The 20,000-nt window shown below is 36.9% G+C and overlaps 3 protein-coding genes across 8 annotated transcripts in view; all 3 read left to right on the top strand.

Annotated features, from left to right (window-relative positions):
• LOC128264075 (midnolin homolog) overlaps positions 1–20,000 on the top strand; it is a 165,031-nt gene that overhangs the window by 52,405 nt on the left and 92,626 nt on the right. The gene's annotated exons all lie outside the window — the stretch shown is intronic.
• On the top strand, positions 6,120–9,901 carry LOC128264097 (uncharacterized). Its single transcript, XM_052999430.1, has 4 exons — positions 6,120–6,394; positions 8,854–8,991; positions 9,051–9,174; positions 9,509–9,901. Exons 1-4 carry the CDS (start codon positions 6,233–6,235, stop codon positions 9,823–9,825), a joined length of 741 nt encoding a protein of 246 aa, XP_052855390.1. The 5' UTR covers positions 6,120–6,232; the 3' UTR covers positions 9,826–9,901.
• On the top strand, positions 10,442–19,097 carry LOC128264099 (casein kinase II subunit beta). Of its 6 annotated transcripts, none has more exons than XM_052999434.1 (7): positions 10,442–10,594; positions 11,246–11,321; positions 11,577–11,679; positions 11,738–11,929; positions 13,509–13,698; positions 13,811–13,892; positions 14,407–14,619. In XM_052999434.1, exons 2-7 carry the CDS (start codon positions 11,250–11,252, stop codon positions 14,473–14,475), a joined length of 708 nt encoding a protein of 235 aa, XP_052855394.1. In that variant the 5' UTR covers positions 10,442–10,594; positions 11,246–11,249; the 3' UTR covers positions 14,476–14,619. The 6 variants fall into 6 exon arrangements, with proteins under 6 accessions (XP_052855394.1, XP_052855396.1, XP_052855391.1 ...); XM_052999436.1 differs by lacking the exon at positions 10,442–10,594 and adding an exon at positions 10,797–11,099; XM_052999431.1 differs by lacking the exons at positions 10,442–10,594; positions 14,407–14,619 and adding an exon at positions 18,687–19,097.

The raw sequence follows: 20,000 nt of genomic DNA, 5'->3' as shown, positions 1-20,000 counted from the left end.
GTATTTGTTACCGAGTATCTGAGTGTATATCGGAGTATCTCCGTATCGCAGCATCCCAAGTATCCAAGTATCTTGGCCTGCGGCCATATCTTCAGCCTGGAAACCGAATGGAATTTCAGGTGCGGACCTCATGGATGGACAAATCGAACGATCGATGCTCGTCGGTTATGAAAGTTGCGCAAAAAACACTTTTCGGATACTTTTGAGCTACATTCTCGCCATGAAAGTTTTGGCTTTGGGTTCGGGTTTTGCTTGATTTTTGGGAAACGAAATGAAGAACTTTCATAACGTTTGGTAATTGGGTTTGGTAATATTTTAAGAATGGTCGAGTTTAAATGGCAAGAGTTAGCAAATGAAATATATATTTTTAGTAAGCGTAACCGTTCTTGTCAATTTATACAGCAATTAATGGTGGGCAACGTTCAATTTAAACTTTTTTTTATATAATCCACATATCCCAAGTAGTAAGTACACTCATAACAATATAGAATAGTAAAAAGAATATTGAATATTTAATTTAAAATTGTATATTTCAATAAAATATTACATTATAATATTAAATACAATGCATGTACAATTTTAATATTTAATTAATCTTAGTTTTATAACCTTAAAATATTCCTCTGAATGTTCATTATTTACAATTGGGAAAATTATATTGTTTTACTTCCCAAGTAAACGCTAAAAGCGTGTCAAAATAAATTTTGTTTTCGCTCATAAAATTCAAACCAAAAAAGTTAAAGATTAACCAAATAAAGTTGTAGCTCGTAAAGTTCAAGCGTAAATATTTGAAGACCATCGAAATTGTCAATATAAATGATCATAGATCACTCAACCACTTGACTTGGTTGAACTTCCCCCGCCAAAACTCATATTAGGAAGATCAGTTTGCAGAGCATCGTAGATCACTTTCCTCGTTTTCCTCGACATTCCTCACATTTCCTTTCTTCTGGCCTCCAGACATTAGACATTGCCTTTAGTTGACCCCAGTCTGACGAGGGAGGCGATTTCCCAGGCCCATGACGCGTAGTAAACCCCCTTTTGCCAGGTCCGTAAATGACCAACAAGTCAGTTGACATTGTGGGGGGGGGGATGGGGGGTGGGCGGGTGTGGGTCTCTGGGAGCTCGGCTCGGACAGCTAGACAAACACACCCACTTTCCAAATGAAAACAAAATCGCGGACCACCAAATAGCAGCACGAAGTCAGCTCCATCGCTTCCCCCATTTCCACTTTTTTCTTATTTTTTTCCCAACTCTATCGCCATAAAAGCTACACTGGTAAAAGAAACCTACCAAGTGCAAGTATTTCACACTCAATTATATATTTTTTTTTTTTTGCATTTATTATCATCTATTCCGGATTTTAGTTATTTTAGATAAGAAAGTTTTATTTTTAAATATTTCATTTAAATAGATTTTAATAACTGAAAAATTAATTTAAATTTCAAAAATATTTAACCATATTTTATTTGCAAAATACTGCTTTAATTTAATTATTTCGTAATGTATATGAACAAAGTGACAGAGGCTAATTTAATGTAAAGACTTAATAAAATTGTTATAAATAAAAAATTAAATAACAAAGAGGAGAAATTGTGTTTCTTAATTTTATCAAGAAAAAAAGAAAATGTTAAATATAAAATATACAATTTTGGTTTAAATAGGCTGATATTTAGGTTTACTATTCCACTTTATTTTTATAAGTGTAGTCTGAAGTGCAGTCGACGATCGTGAAATATCGATGTTGAATGCGCTGCGCATGCGCAAACAAAACGGAACCCACTTGATGTGTTATGGCCGATGTTGGACCATGGCAACGGATGATGGATGATGGATGATGGATGGTGGCCATGGGAAGGGCACGCACAGTCCCGCGATCCTCCCCAGATGGCCCCCTCCATTTTCCACTTCACGAGTATGTCTCTGCATAATTGAGCGGCGAGCGAAACTAGCCATGATCTACGTTGTATCATGTGTCCAAGTGCCCAAGTGCCCAAGTGTCCAAGTGTCCAAGTGCCGCGTTGAGTTGAGTGCGGCCCCAGCTGCACTTGAAGTAATCCCACACGCTTTCCGAGCTACACGCACTCCACACCGAGGAGGAGGTGGTGGCGGCCACTCCAGATTCATGCTCCGTGAGCTGGCTGGTCGTAAAGTTAATTTACTTGCAAACGAAGCGATCTTAATGAGTTAGTTTGCCAGCAGGAAATGGGTTCGATTTGAATATTCCCATAGAGAGGTCTTTAATCTGTTTAGTTTTAAATAAATGCTATCTCGTGTCCATGTACTATAAACAGTTCATTTATTGTTGTGGCCGAATTTGGTTTGTCGGGTTTAATTGATTAAATCGCACAACTTATTGAATGAAAGTAAATTATTCCAAAAAACCACTGTTACTGATATACAAATTTAACAAACACTAATAAGCTGATGCGTATAAAAGAATGTAACTAGTTATGCTTATAATCCATGAAAAAATTAAGAACAATTAAAAAACCATAAAACATAGAACACAAATAAATAAAATAAGGAAGCCCAAGGATTCAGTCTTGCAACTGGGTGGAACCTTATGAACAAAATGACAGAAATAGTTGGGAATTATTTGATCCAGACAGAGGGATTAATGCCTGGAACTCAAATGTCACTAAGTATGTAATGAAAAGAATCGCTGGCCTATTAAAGAAACTTATTTTTATCTATCCAAAACTAGAAACTTTAGAAACTTTAGAAACCTTAATAAAATGAAATAAGCAATTTGGTTATTACCAAACGAGGAGGTCCGTGGGATTTGGCTGGCACCATAGTCCATCGGCCTGATCCCGAAGTCGGTATGCCATTAACGAACCCACCGGACGTGGACACCATCCAACAACGTCCAGCTCAATTTTTGCGTTAACTTTTTTGTTTGCATTTTCATGTGGCTGTTGTTGTTGCTTGGCAGGCGAGCATCGATCAATTGCAAATAGAAAACAAATCTCCAATCAGCCGGATTGCTCCCATGTTTTGCCCATGGGCGGTCGATCGCAAGGGGTCTTCGTGGAGCAGAAGGGGGGTTCCTAGGTGGGTCATCGAGTCGGACGCAGCTTGCGGGTGGGCCGGTGGCGAAACAGAGACAGATACAGATACAGCTAATGCCGATGCTGATGTTGTGGAAAAGAGACGCACAGTGCGAGAAGAAAGTGTTAAGACCAATTTGAAATATTCGCTGGTGAAATTGAAATCATTTTCAAATTTAATTACCGGCAAATAAACGTTTGACATTCCAATCCATGCCGCACCAGACATTCCGTCTGCCTGACTGTCACCTGTAGCTCACCTGTGGCTCCAACTGCCCCACCTGTTGCCATTCGGGCGTGGCACAAATGCATGTGAGACATTCCGGTAGTGACGAGGCCAGTTCCAAATCCCCAGCCCCACACCCCGCGTCCGCTCCTGGTTGCTATATGGCCATATCGGTTGGATGATCGGGCGGCGTGTCCAAAAGCTCAGTGCGTTTCATTGAGAAATCAGATAAACACACTAAGAAAGCTTCGTACAGTATTCCTAATAATATGTATATTTTCTAAAGATGTCATTTATTTAGGGTTGTAAAGTCCGGGCCTGGGTCCACTAAGTTTGATTTTGAATTGAAAGATATGTCCCACTGCCTTGACCTTATATGTAATACCGAACCAACACTTGGGCAAATGAGACGATAATTTGCGTTACTTCAAAACCCAAGCTGAAATAATGTAAAAAAAAAAAACTATTTTAACTTTAGCTTATTGGGGTTCTTCCATATGTCATGCAATAAAAGTTCAATTATTTCCATTATTTTATTGTCATTTAAGTTGATTTGTGTGGGTTTTTATATTTTAGGTTTTTACTTCAGTTTAATTAGTTTCAGTTTTTTATTTAGAAAACAGTTTCTTCGATATTATATACATATATTTATTCTTTATTAAAAGCTTTTATTTCAGAATAAAATCTTATAATTGGTTTTCATATTTTTGATGAATTGAATTGAATATTTAACTTATTATGTGATTGTAAAGTTATAAACTAACACTTTGATGTTAGAGAAGAAATTTCATATATCACAATTTTGTTATATTATTTAAATTTGAAAAAAGCTCGAAAACAATGTTTATGGCGCAGGTTGGTAAATAATAATTGAAGTTGGTAGCATTTTTGTTAAGACTACAATTAGCCAAAAGCCCGTATTTAAACAAATTTAATGTTTTAACCTGCTTGCATATAAGTTAAGGGTCTTTGCAACAGCGGCCCACTTATTAGCCATTTTCCTCTGCTCCCTTTCACACGCTCTCCCTTTCTCTCACAAATGATCCTGCCCTTTATCCGCCCTTGATCTGAGATTTCATTCATCCGAGCAACACACACAATTTTTGAGCGAGAGAGCAGGAACTGAAACAAAAAAAAAAAATGAGGAGAATGCGGGAGAGGAAGGAGCAGGCGACATTTCTCCGATTGCGCACTTGTTGCTTTATTTCGTATCGTTTCGTTTCGCTGTCGCATTAAAAGCCGTTTTCGCTTTGCCCCGTCTGCAATGGAAAAGAGAAAAGGGGAGGCGAACAGCGAAGGGAGAAAGGCGAAGAAAGGAGGCGGGAGAAGAAAGAGGAGCAAAGAAGGAGCTGCCGTAGAAGCCGGAACTGGCCGCAAACGCATCGCAACGCAATGCGGCAACGAAAGTTGCGCCGCTTTTTTGGGCTGGCCAGCAAAACCAGACAACTAAAAAAAATTAAATAAAAAAAAAAACTATGAACAAAAATCAGGGAAAAAACTAAAAAGCAGACGCAGGCGGAAGAAGAAGCGGCGGCAAAAGTAGCAGTACCTCTGAGGATGTCCAGTTTCATTCCAGTCCGGTCGAGAAAATGCCGCGCAACTCGTTTCGCAATAAAGAGAAAGTGTCCAGCGGAGCGCTGTTCGTTCTGGCGATCGTAAAGAATAAATTTGCAGGCTGTTAAAATGTTTCCTGTTTCCACTCCCCTTCCCACTCCCCAATACACCTCCACCACACTCCTAACACACCACCCCGAAAATTTCGCTCTCAGCGACGAGAAAGTTGCCTGGAAATCAGGAAATCTGTGTCCACGCGACAAGTGAAAACAAGATGCAGCCAAAAATACTAATTCCCTCCACTCCCCAATCCCCAGACTCTACATACATATATTTCCTTATGGAAGTATGCATGGAAGGCATTGACTGGAGCTTCGCTGGATACGAACGGACGTTATAATTGATAAGAGCAGCTTACTCACCCGCACTCATGGAAAGAGAGCAAGTGCGAGGAAGAGGGACTGCGGCTGATTAAATTCCAATATTTAAATGAACGAGGGAATTCACCACTCGGAAAAGTGATGCGATCGTCTATAAAAACCGCTAAATTTTAGAGGGTAGTAACAAGGCCAGAAAGGATTGGAAAAACATGACCTGAAATATTTTGTACTGTAAATTCTATGTTATATGCTTTTTATTCGTACACACAACTAAATAATGATATGAAGATCAAAATATAACTATGTACTATTCAAATTAATTGTAATTTTTCTCTGTGCATTATTTGCCAATAGTTGCCATTTATGTGAAGTGAATTCAACTCAAAAACTAAACATCCATCATTCTTGAAATCTCTTATACTCGTTCATACACAAGTGAACTTCTATACATAGCTAGAAACCAGACAAGTGCTCAGTAGTGTCGCATTTATTTTCAGCTTACAGATAATAAGCCAGCCCCAGCGATTCCCATAGAACTCTGTGGCAATAAGAAGGCGCCTTATCCGCAGAAACATCCGAATCCGTTGCCTTCCGATCCGCTACTGTTGCTGCGGCACACTCGCAAAAACAATTTGGGAAAAGTAATTTTTTAAAACGTGATTTTTTAAACAAAAAAATTTCTTAAAAATTGTATAAGCTTTTAATAAGAAGAAAAGAAAATATTTTAAGATCCAAATTAGGAATCGATTTTCAGAATCCAAAGTTTGAAAATTCTTATAAAGGTAGAACCAGCCACTGATGTATGCCGAAACTTCTACTTTTTTTTTAAAAACTTCTTTCATATACCATTTTTTTTTTGAAGTGTAGGTATTGCTGGATGCTAATGTCGCATGTTGCTGGCGGAGATGGCGCAGTGCCATCGAAAACAGTGCCAGCGACAACGCAAAGGCGATCGCGCGTCTGAGCCCGCCGGAAGATTAACGACAATAAACTACTATAGAGTCCCGTGATCCAGAACAATGCCCCCGACCATGGGCAGGAATGGATCGCTCCTGCTGTTCGCCGTGCTTTTAATCATCCTGGATGTTTTCCCCTCAGTGAATGCCAATTTGTGGACACGGCATAATAGCAATGCCTATCAGACCAGGAGGCGCTCCGGTCCGAGCAATCGATGTCCCAAGGTGTGTACCCTACCCATTGGTCCTACAAATTTAACAACAAAAAATAATTGTCTTTGTTGACTCGACTTTCGACTTTGGCTACAAAAACATAACTTTGAAGATTAGTTAGTTAGACGCAGTAAGTTTACACATACATATATAGCCTAATGGTTTCTCCCAGCAAATTAGCAAGTTACTCATAGAATTTAATTCGCTCAGTCAAATTTAAGTCCCTTATAAAATGTACTAAATACAGCTTGACATATCTACTAAATCTCCAGCGAACTCCCAAACAATGCTTCTAAAGAGAATAATTGCAGTTCGATTGGAAATTGAGGTCACCTTTAGGAAATGAAAATTGCTTGAGTAAAGAACAAAACAAATAGAACGGCATACGGTTAAGACTGCATTAGACATTTGGATGCAGGTGCAGCATTGGCAGTACAGGTTCCCATCCCTGGTCACGTCCCTGGCCTCTCCTAACTGGATCACTTTCTTTGGCAACGCTTTAGTTCACTTCACTTCGATTCGATTTCATTCTGAGCACAGCCGCCGGAGGAAAGCATCTCAAACCCAAACTAAAGCTGAAGCTTATAAGCTCATCAATATGCCAATCACAGTGTGACATATATCAAGCCACTAGCGATGACACCATCTACTTACATATTGAAAATAAACGAGTCTATGTACGTTTGTGATTTCAGCTGAGCTTCGGTAACTCAATTATATGTTATAAAAACACTAGCTATAAAATACATAAATTAATTATATAATTAAATAGAGGTATCCCAAAAATCTATTCCAAACCAATTCTCTTGGAACATAAATATGATGAACATACAAATTACAAATCAATCAACAAATGAAGAACATACAATATGGTGTAAATACTGATACAAACCGGATGTGATGATGTACTTCATAAGATTTCTGTAAAAGCCCTGATAGAGATATAAAGTAAGTTCTATGGAATTTGGTACCTTAAAAGAGACATATAATTCATTTTAATTTATCTAATTGGTCAAATAACTTAAAAAAATTGCTGTTCTTATGTCATCCTGATGGAGATTACTTATTTGTTTATTGATCTGAACAATATTTTGTTCCATTACTGATGAATAGTGATTTTCTTCTGGGTTTCTGGGTAACCGAGATACCCTACCCTCTATCGATTATCGAGCACGTTCCATCTCTAGCGACAAGAATGAATGGGACATTAAAGCTGAGGCGCAGAAAGAGCAAGGCAGAAGAAATGGGCTCACACCGATGCCAAAATCAATCACACTTTCTAAGTGGCTCAGACGTCGTCTGCGTCTCGCTGTCTTTCCTCCCCGTGGTCCCCTTTCTCCACCCCTTTCTCCACCCCTTTCTTTACCCCTTTCTCCACTTCTGTCTACATCTCCGTTGGCGGCCACAATTGCACTTTGATGCAGGTGCAGTCACACAAATACAAATTCAAATACAAATACAAACACCGAAAAGCGAGCCAAAAGCCAGAAAACAATCAAATAGAATAGACAAAAGATAAAAGACACGCACGTAGAGACTTAGAAAGAGAGTAGGGGAGAAAGGGGTGGTAAAGAGGAGTGAAAAGGAGTGAAAAGGGGGGCGGCACATGCGGTGCAATGCGCTTTTGAGGCGCATCAATCAGAGGCTGACTTGCGTCTGCTTTTCGCGTCTGCAAGTCGCGTCTTGAAAGACAGCAAAAGAGATGGCAATAGCATCGCAGAGAGAGACGGCAACAGAGACAGCGACACCGACTCCTCAATGAACTGTCAGTAGTCAATCACGGTGACAGCGCTAACGGCTTTCGTCGTCTGTCGCTTCTTTAACTCTTTCTCTTTCTCCTCCCGAAGTTTGTTTTGTGGTCGCCAAGGCAAACAATGTAAATAGCTGCAGCTATCCAAAGTTGAAAAGGGGAAAACTAGCCAAGCATTTGTGGCCTTAATGTTTATCTAACTTATTTATTTATTAGCATTGCTTGCAGTCTTCAACAATATCTATTTTCTTGTTACTAGCTATTTATGAGGATTTGAACACTCCAACCGTTTTCTGAATGTCATATTTTTCAATTTATAAATACTTTAGAAAAAATCTTCTGATTTAAGGATTGGTAAACATATGTTTATTTACTTATTTATATTTGTATGTATCGGAAAATAAGTTAATTTCGGCTTAAAAGAGTTTTAAGGTTCTACTTTCCCCTTGGTAATACTGTCTGCATTGGTGCATTTAAAACATAATTGAAGATAAATTTTGAAAAAAAAAATGTCTTAAGGGCTAAAACGTAACATAATTACAAAACTTATTTTGTTTCAAGTGACGATTTTTTTTTTTTTGTGAAACTTTTTCCTTGCATACGTATCGTATGAGTAATTTTTAAAACAAAACATCCAGACTTGTGCGTAACGTCTTAATCTTAATGTTTTTGGATTTCAAATATGTTTGTTGCACACTAAAAAACGACCATATTATTTTAGGTGGGTGCCATTAAAAACTTTGATTTGGAACGGATGATGGGCTGCTGGCACGTTGTGCAGTATTATGCTTCCACGGAAGAACTGCCGGAATACGCTTGCATGCGTAGTCACTTCTCCTTCTCCAAGGATGATCAACATGTGGGTACCTGCGATTATTCTATAACCCGATATATATTGTGTTTTCCCATTTCAACTAGATAACGATGAATTTTAGTTATATATTCGCGGAAGATCCGCTGCGAGAGAAGCTGGTTGGCAACATCACCTGGATGATACCCAAGTTCGAGGAGCCGGGACACTGGCAGCACACGGAGGATATATGTGAGTACACAGGAAATAGTCGTAGGTTAATATATTATAGACTGTTATATTATAGCATGAGAAGCCTCAAAGTATGCAACACATTTAAGGTTTAGCTTAGCTGAGCTTATAATTTAATTGCACACTTTTAGGAACATATATTGAGTGTTTCCTGAATTATTTTTAAGGTTACAAATTCTTTCAGAAAAATTTACTTAGTTACTAAGATTTATCAAGGATTGGGTTAGGCTAATAATAATAAAAAATATATGGATATTTTAAAGGGTTTTTTGTGTTTGATTTGCTTAAAATAAAATTCGCAAGTCATAGTGCTAACATTCCTATTTCATTCCAGATGAGGGCATCTACAATACGTACGTCCTGGATACGGACTACGACAACTGGGGTCTGGTGATGCACTGTGCCGAAAAGAAAAAGCAACCGCGCTACCTTTCCGCCCTGCTTTTGGCCCGCAAACCAGCGTTGGCCGATAATGAGATCAGTTTTCTACGGGGAAAGTTGCCGCAGGATATCGACGCATCCTTTATGTTCGACATCGGTCAGGAATCTTGCGACAATCTGATGGAATCAAGTCGGGACGATCCGCTGGCCTATGTCGTAAATGGCCGCCAGAATGCCAAGGAGATATTTAAGATTGTCAATAAGCTGTGACATTTATGTATTTACAAAAATGCATCTTGTTCTTAAGTAAGATCCTTTCAAATAAATGTTTGAAATCTTTTATGTATTATAATTTTTTTATCATTACATACTCTGTTTTATTAAACTTAAAAATGCTGATGTGTGTAACATCAAAAATAAGATAGACTCACTCACAGTAAAGTTTATCTTATAACCTTTTAACTGCTCGTTCTTTTAATAGAATACAAATTTTCAATAAAAAATCAAAATTTCGCTTTAACTATAATGCTTAAAATAATACATATCGATATATGAGATAATTAATATCGATGCTTGAAATAAAAACACGAACGGAAACAGCTGACTTGCTAGAGTGCTGTAAAATTTCCGAAAGCCAAGCTTTCAGTGTTCTGCAATTCAAAAATGGATAAGCTGGAACTTGTCGGGGTTTCTAGCGCCTTGCGGCTGCAATTGTTGGTACTGAAGCTATTAAAGCGCAGAAAAGAACAATTGCGGTAAGTTGATTGACTGAGTGCTGTACGTCAATGTAGAGGAAATTCTCAACGGTGTCAATTGAAACCAAAGTGGGCGCTCAAGTCCAACCAGTGTTGCAAAGAACGCAAATCTGACTGGGCGATGTATCGCATAGTGATGGTGCGCCTAGCGATAGGCAATAACCAGGTACTGCATATCGATTGGCGCGATTGCATACCTGGTACGTCTTCGCTACAATATTTGCCTTTACCGGTTCTGCTGCATTGCAAACGTCAATCAATTCGCGTAATTATTAACAATTTAGGTGAGTGTTGGCCACTGGAAGGCAATCACAGCGGGAATAATGCAAAAAGACGAGCAAGTGTGCGTTGATTGCGCTCCTCGGTGAATAGGCGTGCGTGTGTGCTCGTCTCTGTGTGTGTGTGTGTAGGCCCCTGTATATGTGTCTCTTTTTTTCTCAATTTCCACAGTGTGCTTCTTCTTACTGCTCGGCACATTTTGTATGAGCGCTTGTCAAAATACGATTATAAAAATTTCATTTTGCCCGATTCGAAACGGCGTGATCACTCAAACAACTACGAATAGTCGAAGAGAAAACTAAAACATTAAAAAAAAAAACACGCAAACCTGTCAATAAAAAAAGGAGCGGAAAAAGAGAGTGTGTGTGAAAGTGTGTGCAAGCAACAAGAAGCGGAGGCATAAGAAAAAAAAAAAAACCAAAGAAAAACTTTCGTTAAGTTTGCGTTCCATGGTATTTCAACAATAAATTCCGCTCGCCAGGCCAAATTACGCAAAATAATCCCCTTAATGTATGTAATAGTGCGTGAGCGTTTGCCCCAGTGTGTGTGTGTGTGTGCCCCTGTCCGTGTGCGTGTGTGACATGTGCATAGTTGTATGCGTGTGCAGGATAATTTGTCAGAAAAAAAAGTTGCAATTCCTTTCGATTATTTTGCAGCAAAATGAGCAGCTCCGAGGAAGTCTCCTGGGTCACCTGGTTCTGTGGACTTCGTGGCAATGAGTTCTTCTGCGAGGTGAGATATAACCCACCATATTTTCCCCGATTTTCTATATTGGCGTTATCTAAGCGCGCGCTATAAGTGCAACAATTGCAAAGTGCAGCCCTGAGCTGCGGCTGTAAATATGTGTGTGTGTGTGTCTGTGTGTGCCGCAAGGTGGGGCAATATTTTGCCCAACTGTACACACACACATACACCCGATACACCAGATATATATAAAGATATATGTATATATTCCATGGAAAGATCTAATTTCCCTATATATTCCAGGTGGACGAAGACTACATACAGGATAAATTCAATTTAACTGGTTTAAATGAGCAGGTGCCTAACTATCGCCAGGCCTTGGACATGATCTTGGATCTGGAGCCGGGTAAGTGGTTACCCTCTATAAATCCAATTATCCAGCTTATATATTGTCTGATCCCCAGAGGACGAGCTCGAGGACAATCCCCTGCAGTCCGACATGACCGAGCAGGCCGCCGAGATGCTCTACGGCCTCATACACGCTAGATATATACTAACAAATCGCGGCATCGCTCAAATGATCGAGAAATATCAAACTGGCGATTTCGGACACTGCCCACGTGTCTACTGCGAAAGTCAGCCCATGCTGCCCTTAGGTGCGTAAAGGGATCCTTAAAGAAACCGTCAAATTCAAAGTATCGCAAATAGAACAAATCAGCCTTCAATTTCGCTTTTCTAAGTATCATATCCTTGAAAAACTAAATTTAACTCAAATTTAAGACTTTACAAAGTAAAATATTTCTTCTGCTTGATATAAATTATTTTACTGGTATAACAGATCATTTAAGAACCTGTGCAAAGTAAAAAAAAACCATTATCCATAAGGTGCCCACGTAAAATATAAGCTCTACTTGAAGCTAATTCAAATCCCTAAGAACATGTCGAAACTTAACCCAAGTTATAACACAAAGTCTGTCTCCAATATTCAAAATACCTTAAAACAGTTCGATCCCCAGAATGACAGAGGCGTACGAAAGCTTCCTTGTTCATTAGCTTTCCAAGATCCTTGAAGAGCCCGTCAAACTTAAACCTTGAACATGTACTCGAAGCTTTTTGTATTCCCCCAATAACAGATCCTCAAGGGACCTGCAAAACCTATCCCAAGTTATAGGATATGATCGCCTTCATTTTTCAATATTACTGAAAACCAATTTTAGCATTGCAGATCCTTTTAAAATCTTTCGAATCGAACCTAATGGCTATTATCGTTTCTTATTAAAATTTATGAATTACGCTATCCATACTAATATTCTTGTCACACCGCTTTTCCATCCATATCCATTAGATTTTGATTCATAGAAGGACTGATCCCTACTACACTCCCACAACTCCAAACTATCAAAAATTATTAAAAAATGATGATTTAATTATCGAAGAACAATTCCTACGGGGTCAGATACTTGTAAAAATTGAAAACAAAATAAAATAGAATGTAATTTTATTCCCTAACGAATAGATCCCCGTACGATTCCCTTAACTCACAACAAACTACTCTTAATGCCAATATTAATAACAATTATGAACCTATACTATAAGAAAATGCCTAAAATTTCAAATCCGTCAGCATAAATTTTCCCTATAGTGCACGCCTAAAGTCTTAAATTGATTTTATCGTGGCCCGAGAAAGGGATGATAACTCGTAATCCAAACATAAGCACTTATATTTCTCGTATTTCCTGAAATGTGCGTTGTCAACATCATTGAATTACTTAAATATTTATCTAATGAAAAAGGAGATCCGATTTCGAAAAATTCGATAGATTGCAATTCAATCAATCACTTCTCTTGTGTTTGTAAAAGCCAGACGGGTGTGAAAATGATCGGAATAATAAACATTGTGCTTGTATTTGTTCATAACCAATTATTGCATGATTTTGATCCTTCTTTTCTAATTTTCTAATATACAATTCAAAATATGGTACCTAAAGTTAAGTTGGTTGACATTGCCAAAGGGAAAGTAATAAGTAATGTCTTGGTAGTAGAAGGCTTAAAAGAAGAAGATTCGAACCAAAATTCTGACATGTCTAATTTAGAATCCTAACTGCATAGCAAGTAATTAGTTGAAGCTAAATAATATTAACTTGATAAATTGACCTATTTCTTGGTCTTGATCCATTCATATCTAAAAACGCAACTCAGTGACTCCTAATTATACGATATTCTTATGTTTCTCAGGTCTGTCGGACATCCCCGGCGAGGCAATGGTAAAGACCTATTGCCCCAAGTGCATTGACGTGTACACACCCAAATCGTCGCGCCACCACCACACCGATGGCGCCTATTTTGGAACTGGATTTCCACACATGCTCTTCATGGTGCATCCCGAGTATCGTCCCAAGCGTCCTACTAATCAGTTTGTTCCAAGGTGACTTTTAAAAACATTTTTCCCCGATATATGTACTTATACTCAAAATCATTTTATACCTTCTATGTTTGCGAATATCCGACACGAATCCTGCAACTTTAACTACAAACAGGCTGTATGGCTTTAAAATACACAGCTTAGCTTATCAAATTCAGCTGCAGGCAGCAGCCAATTTTAAAATGCCACTACGAGCGGTAAATTTAAAACTTATAAACTAGCTATAGTCTTTACCCTTTATACCCCCACTCTCTCATCTTTTTTGTTGTATTTTATTTTGAATCTAAAAATCTATATATTGACTAAAACGCCACCTAAGAATCATTCAACTAAGCATATATATATATATATATATATATTATATCTTTTTTATTTGTTTTCTCTCCCCACACATACAAAACCACCAAACCAACCACCACCACCACAAATACCAAATCAAAATAAATATCCACAAAATCCGATCGACAACCTGAACCTGAATATGATAATGAATCTGAACGTGTCTCTGCCTGTCTGAACAAAAAAAACCTATCGATCTACAATCGATCGTTCCAATCGATCGATTCTTAACATTGTGTGTAGAAAAACTAATTCAATAATACCACCAACAACAAAAAACAACTACAACAACACAAACACATACGCACGAACACAACAAAAACAAAAATAATCCATACTGCATGTAAACCAAACAAAAAATCGAAACGATAGTTTACAACGGGAAGACCGATAGACAGCAACACACAACAACCACAACAACAACAACAAAAACCACACTGAGAGACAGAGAAGCGAGACGGAGAGAGAGACAACTGTATTGAGGTTTTTGAGCGCCAGGAGCAAAGAATCATTTATACAAATATAAAAACTAAAAAAAAAAAAAAAAACAAAAACAAACTGCGTTTATATTTAAAAACAGAAAAATTGTATTACAAAACGAAATAGATGAAAGGATAAACCCACACACACCTTTTCATTTAGCACATTCAAAAGAGCCCATGAGGAAACCTCATGCGATTTTAGTTTTTATTTACTTCACTTCGATTTTGTTATTCTAAACTAAATAAAAACATTCAAAAACATATGTATTATGTTAGCTTTTAGTATTACATAGAGCAGGAAATCCTTAAGATTGATTTTTAAGTTCAAGGACTATACCATGCATAACTCTCATAAAAACACTCAAACACTCACACATTACCCACATGCATATATATATATTATTTGCTTTAGTCAATTAACCGATTTTTGTGTTTTAATAATCGTTCGTTTCGTCACCTTTGATGTATGTATGTTTTTTGTGTGGCATTTTACAACACTGGCAGTGCAACACTTGACCAAAAAAAAATAAAAATAAAAAAAAACAAGAAACAAACAAACAAAAGAGACTCGAATTAGACAGAGAAGAGAGAGTGTGTGAGAGAAAGAGAGATATATAGAAAGAGGAGAAAGTAATTTAAAGTAGAGAAAACAACGATATAAGCAACGTAGTACTTCCAAATAATAAAAAAAAAAACAACATAACGATCAGCATTTATGTTAACGACATCGCTAATGATACCCTGTATAAATCCCATAGCAGCCGGTAACGCCTGCAAATAAGCCGAAGATCCCCAAGCCAGCGGCGGGCAAGAATTAAGGATAACCCAGCTCCCTCAAGAAGAAACCGAAACAAGAGAAACTACATCCAATACAGTCATCCACATCCACTCACTTAAACAAACGCACACACACACACACACACACACATAACCCCAAAACACACACAGAACGAAGAGAAGAGTAGAAGCAGCAAAGCAACCGCTTGGAAAATAAGGATGTGGATGATGAAGAGAGACGGCAGGCAGCGCCCACGCAACGAACCGAATGAATAAACAAGAAGCCCCAAAAAAGCACACACACACACTCAACCCAGACACACTCACACTCATGAGCATGCACGGACAAGCAGGGAAAAGGATCTCGCGCTGCATACTTTTCCCATGTGCACACACTGTAATAAAACCAAGAGTAACGGCAAGTGTTGCCTTACCGTTCACAGAAGCAATAAAAATCGTGTGACAGTGTTCAACAATCAATCAAAAACGCAAAGAATACGAAAGATAAATAAATAGAGAAGCCAGCATTTAAAATTGATTGCAGATTGTGTGTGTTCAGTAAAATAATAATAAAAAAAAAAAAAAACGTAGCTTCGGCTATGTTTCAGTTGTAGTGGCATTAACCGGTATAGTTTAGTATTTTAAGGTTCCAATTCGGAATCGTTTCCATATTAATTCTACTGAATTTTTCCCTCCCCTTTGTTGTTTTTTTTTTTAGTTCCTTAATTCTAAACGTATTGTATGTAGTTGCAACAGCATTTCACAATTGTAATAATGTAGAATTGCATTTTTTCTGCCAAAACGAATTAATTCAATTTGTTTTTTTATGTTGTTAAGATCAATATAAATATTTGCGTAATTAAGAGAACGCAAAACAAAACAAAAACACAAACAATAAAACGAGAAGTGAAGAACGTTTTTTAAGAAAATTAGAAATAAAGTATAAATATATATATATGGAAATCTATATAGAAATCGATAGAAAGGCCGAGGACCGTTGATAAGTTAATCTGAAAGTGTGCAGAAAACTGTTTACAATTAATAAATGAGAAAATAAAACTAAACAAGAAATGAAAATAATGGAGAACAAAAGTAATAATAACAAAAACTAAAATAAAAACGAAACTGATATTTAATATAAATCGCAGTCTATCATTTCGCCACTCCGAGTCAGAGTTATTCCCTTACATTAAATGTATCACGATCAATTACAGGTACAGTCAAAATAACTTCAAAAAACATTTTTAGTTAATTTGATATATATTAATAGCTCTTGGTTTATAGGACATGACGTTTTAAAAAGCTGGTTTTAATAAAAATACGCTTTGACTATACTTACTATACCCTTAAGTTAGTCATATATCATACAAAATAACAGAACCTTTGGTTTTCTAATGATTTATTTGATTGATTTAATTAAGAATAGAAAGATGCTTCAAAATTAACTTACTATAAGCATTTGTGGTAAATGTATTACCTTGTTTGCTATTATTTTGACAGTAGTTGTATAGTGTCATGTAGGTCACCTGCGCGTCACCGCTGTGTTTAATGTTCCATGTGCCCTCGCTACAGGGTAATTTCGCATACCTTTTTAATTTGATTTCACTTTTCCATATGCTTATGCTTGGCACCCCTCAAGGACTACATTGCACTCTGTCAGGAGATTCTGAGTCGCCCCGATCCCGAGGCCGAGGCCGAGTGATCGTCGTTGTGCGTAGAGCCCTCACCATTTTTCACAGACGAACTTCTTTCACTTGATCAAAAATATTATTTATGGAGTCTTAAAGTTGCAGAAATTATGTTCAAATATTTTTATAAAAACGAAATTAAAAATTCTTTTTTTTTTTACAGATAGTTTTGAAATTGTTATTAGTAAAGAACGAAAAAAGAAAAAATTTGAAATATAATTTTTTTAAGAATTTGAATGAGCTCAGCTAGTTTTTTTTTTATATAGAATATGTTGAAAGGTTTAGTACAATTTACAGTGAATTCGACCAAGGATAGTTCGAGTTAGAGGAGTTCTACTGAAAATGTTTCACTATCGATCATCCTGAATTAACCCACAACGACGATACACTGCTATATAAAATCGGCTGTGACACAAGCTGGCTGCTGCAGAATTCGCCTGTCCTAATTTAATTTATATTTCCCACAAATTCCCCGCTTAGCTGGCCGACCCGAATGCGAATGTGAAACGAATACAACAAATAAATATTCTAAGATTATACATTATTGGCTTATTTTTATTATTAACCATAGAAAGGGTCTGAACATGCACCTCACTCGCCATACATACGCCTACCAATGTACACTATGTTTGGCACTGCTTGCTTTTCCATCTCCATGGACTACACAATAACACTTTATTACTGGCACTCCCCGCAAAAATACACTTATGGGTCTTCGAGAAAACTCGAGAGATTAAAAAAAAATAACCATTTCGATTTTTATTCAGCAAAAAACGGACGGATTGAGAATTTCGGAAATACAGTTTTTGTTGCATACTTTGCGGTACTATTTTAAGAAAATTCGAATCTCATCATTTTCTTTTCCACAAAAATCTGTATATGAAAGCAAAAAAAATTAACTAAATCTTATTCCTAAAACTCTAAGCTAATTTTAAAAAAAAGAAAACATTTTCTATACGTGCTATTTAAATTACATATTTATAGTCTTTTTTTAATCTCTTGAGACTTCAGAAGTACATCATAAAATTAAAAAAAAAATTAGCGATTCAATTATAGCACACAGAGACGCAGAGACACACACATAATGAAGATGACTAAGAAGAGGTTTCGAAGGACATACATATCACCCCGGATTTTTATTGGGATATGTATACCATCAATTAAGTTTTTTTCATCCTTCAGATAGCTCTTCCGTTGGCCCTGCCAAATCATTGGGTATAATACATTCAAGGTTCAGATCAACATCCTCCAGCCATTCCATACCATTATCAACCTCCTTTACTGTTTTCCAATTTTAAAATAAGATTGGCTGAGTGGCTATTGGCGCTATTTCACTTATACCTAAATACAACTATGAAGTCATATATTAAAACAGAAATAATAATGAAACAGAAATTAAAAAACATAGATTTGAACAAGTGTTAAAAAAAGAAACCTAAACCGTAGCTCTACATTATTTTCTAAAAACAAAAGTGAAATGGCATTAATTTTGATTCTGCCAAAAGAGAACCATGGGGGAATTTTAACCCATTTACTCCTACAATTGATTGAAATGATATTGATGTGTGTGTTTCTTCTTTCTCTTCCGCTTTCTTTTTCTACTTTCTTCTTTTCCATTTTTTGCCTTGTGTGTGTGTTATTTTTTTTTTTTTAATTTAATACGATCTGATCCGTTTCGATTATGGTAATTCGCTGATCCGTGCAGCAACGTGGTCAGCCGCCCAAGGACGAAGAGCCTGAGAATAATGCCGATACGGTTCCCAAGCGCCTCTAAGCGCAAGCAGTGCAGCCAAGCAGTCCAGCAGCCGGTACACACCCACACATAGAAACTTGAATACAAATACACACACACACAGGCTGGGCCACACTAAGGAAAACAATTTTGAAGAAACGAGCGAGAATATGTTTACGATATGACCCAGATAGACAGGAAGGACCAACATCAAAATCTTCAACGCTGGATTCAAAAGCTGAAGAGCCATTATTCACACATACAGAAACGAAACACACACACAGTCAGCTCCTGTTTAAAAAAATAAGAAAAGAAAATAGGATCAGGTGCAGTGCGACCAGAGCTTTTGCGGAAAAGGTAAAAAGTAATCTAATAATAAAAAAAACTTTTCAGTATATATATACTTTTTTTTTGCCAAGAAATCTTTAATACAAATTTTAATATTTTCAATAAATACCAAAAATGTAAAGAAAAACAGTAACGTATTGAAATACTTTTTAGTAAAAATTTTACAAACTTACAACTCTTATTCTTTCTGACTTTTATTAGATTACTTTTTTCCTAAATAAGATATGCGCTTGACCCTAAAGCTCAGATGGCACTGATCAAGTGTATTCAACTTTATTCTTTGCATTTTATTTACTAAGTGAAATGAAAGGGGCTAAACCGATTTAGAAATAGTTTTTTTTTTAAATATTTAGTCAAGTGGCCGGATTCCCACCTCTGTTCCCCATTTCTTCCCACAAAAACCCAATCCGAAATTCCTATTCCTAGGCTATTTGCTTCTTCTTCAAAGCGTACTACTTCAAAAACTTGGAAATATTGATAGCTGAAAGCAGAAAACCTACAACAGCAACAACAACAGTAAAAACCAAAACTGAACGTGACCCGAATTCGAATTTTCGGTGTTCCCTTTTTCGAAATATGAGAGTGCATATACTTATATAGAAATACATATACATATAACATATAAACAATATACCGTTAGCTTATTTATATATGTACACACATACACATCCAGACCTGTTCCCAAATTCGAATTGAGTTGAAATTGAACGAATACGGAATTTCAGATATTTCCGCTCATCCAAAGAGCCCAGAAATTTAAAAGTTTTGCGGCGAGGTGAAATTTCCGCTCTTCCGAATTCGTTAAATTCAAGATCGAATGCGAAAACGAGAACAGAACTGATATTTAAAACAAAAACAGAAACCAACAAAATATTTTATGTATTTTTTTAATGTATTTAAGAATAATTAAGATTAAAACAAAAAAAGAATGAGGAAGCA

The sequence above is a fragment of the Drosophila gunungcola genome, unplaced genomic scaffold (genome assembly GCF_025200985.1).
Source record: "Drosophila gunungcola strain Sukarami unplaced genomic scaffold, Dgunungcola_SK_2 000057F, whole genome shotgun sequence".
Lineage (NCBI taxonomy): Eukaryota > Metazoa > Arthropoda > Insecta > Diptera > Drosophilidae > Drosophila > Drosophila gunungcola.
Note: the sequence above shows the minus strand (reverse complement) of the source record. Positions and strands in the feature narration are given on the sequence as shown.

Bases quoted from the DNA above. Each gene is read 5' to 3' on its own strand.
- LOC128264097 (XM_052999430.1), top strand. From the start codon at position 6,233: ATGCCCCCGACCATGGGCAGGAATGGATCGCTCCTGCTGTTCGCCGTG. The intron at 6,395-8,853 runs GTGTGTACCCTA...ATATTATTTTAG, and splicing joins CGAGCAATCGATGTCCCAAG to GTGGGTGCCATTAAAAACTT. The intron at 8,992-9,050 runs GTGGGTACCTGC...CATTTCAACTAG, and splicing joins TCTCCAAGGATGATCAACAT to ATAACGATGAATTTTAGTTA.
- LOC128264099 (XM_052999431.1), top strand. From the start codon at position 11,250: ATGAGCAGCTCCGAGGAAGTCTCCTGGGTCACCTGGTTCTGTGGACTT. The intron at 13,699-13,810 runs GTGACTTTTAAA...AACTACAAACAG, and splicing joins ACTAATCAGTTTGTTCCAAG to GCTGTATGGCTTTAAAATAC. The intron at 13,893-18,686 runs GTAAATTTAAAA...TGATCCGTGCAG, and splicing joins TTAAAATGCCACTACGAGCG to CAACGTGGTCAGCCGCCCAA.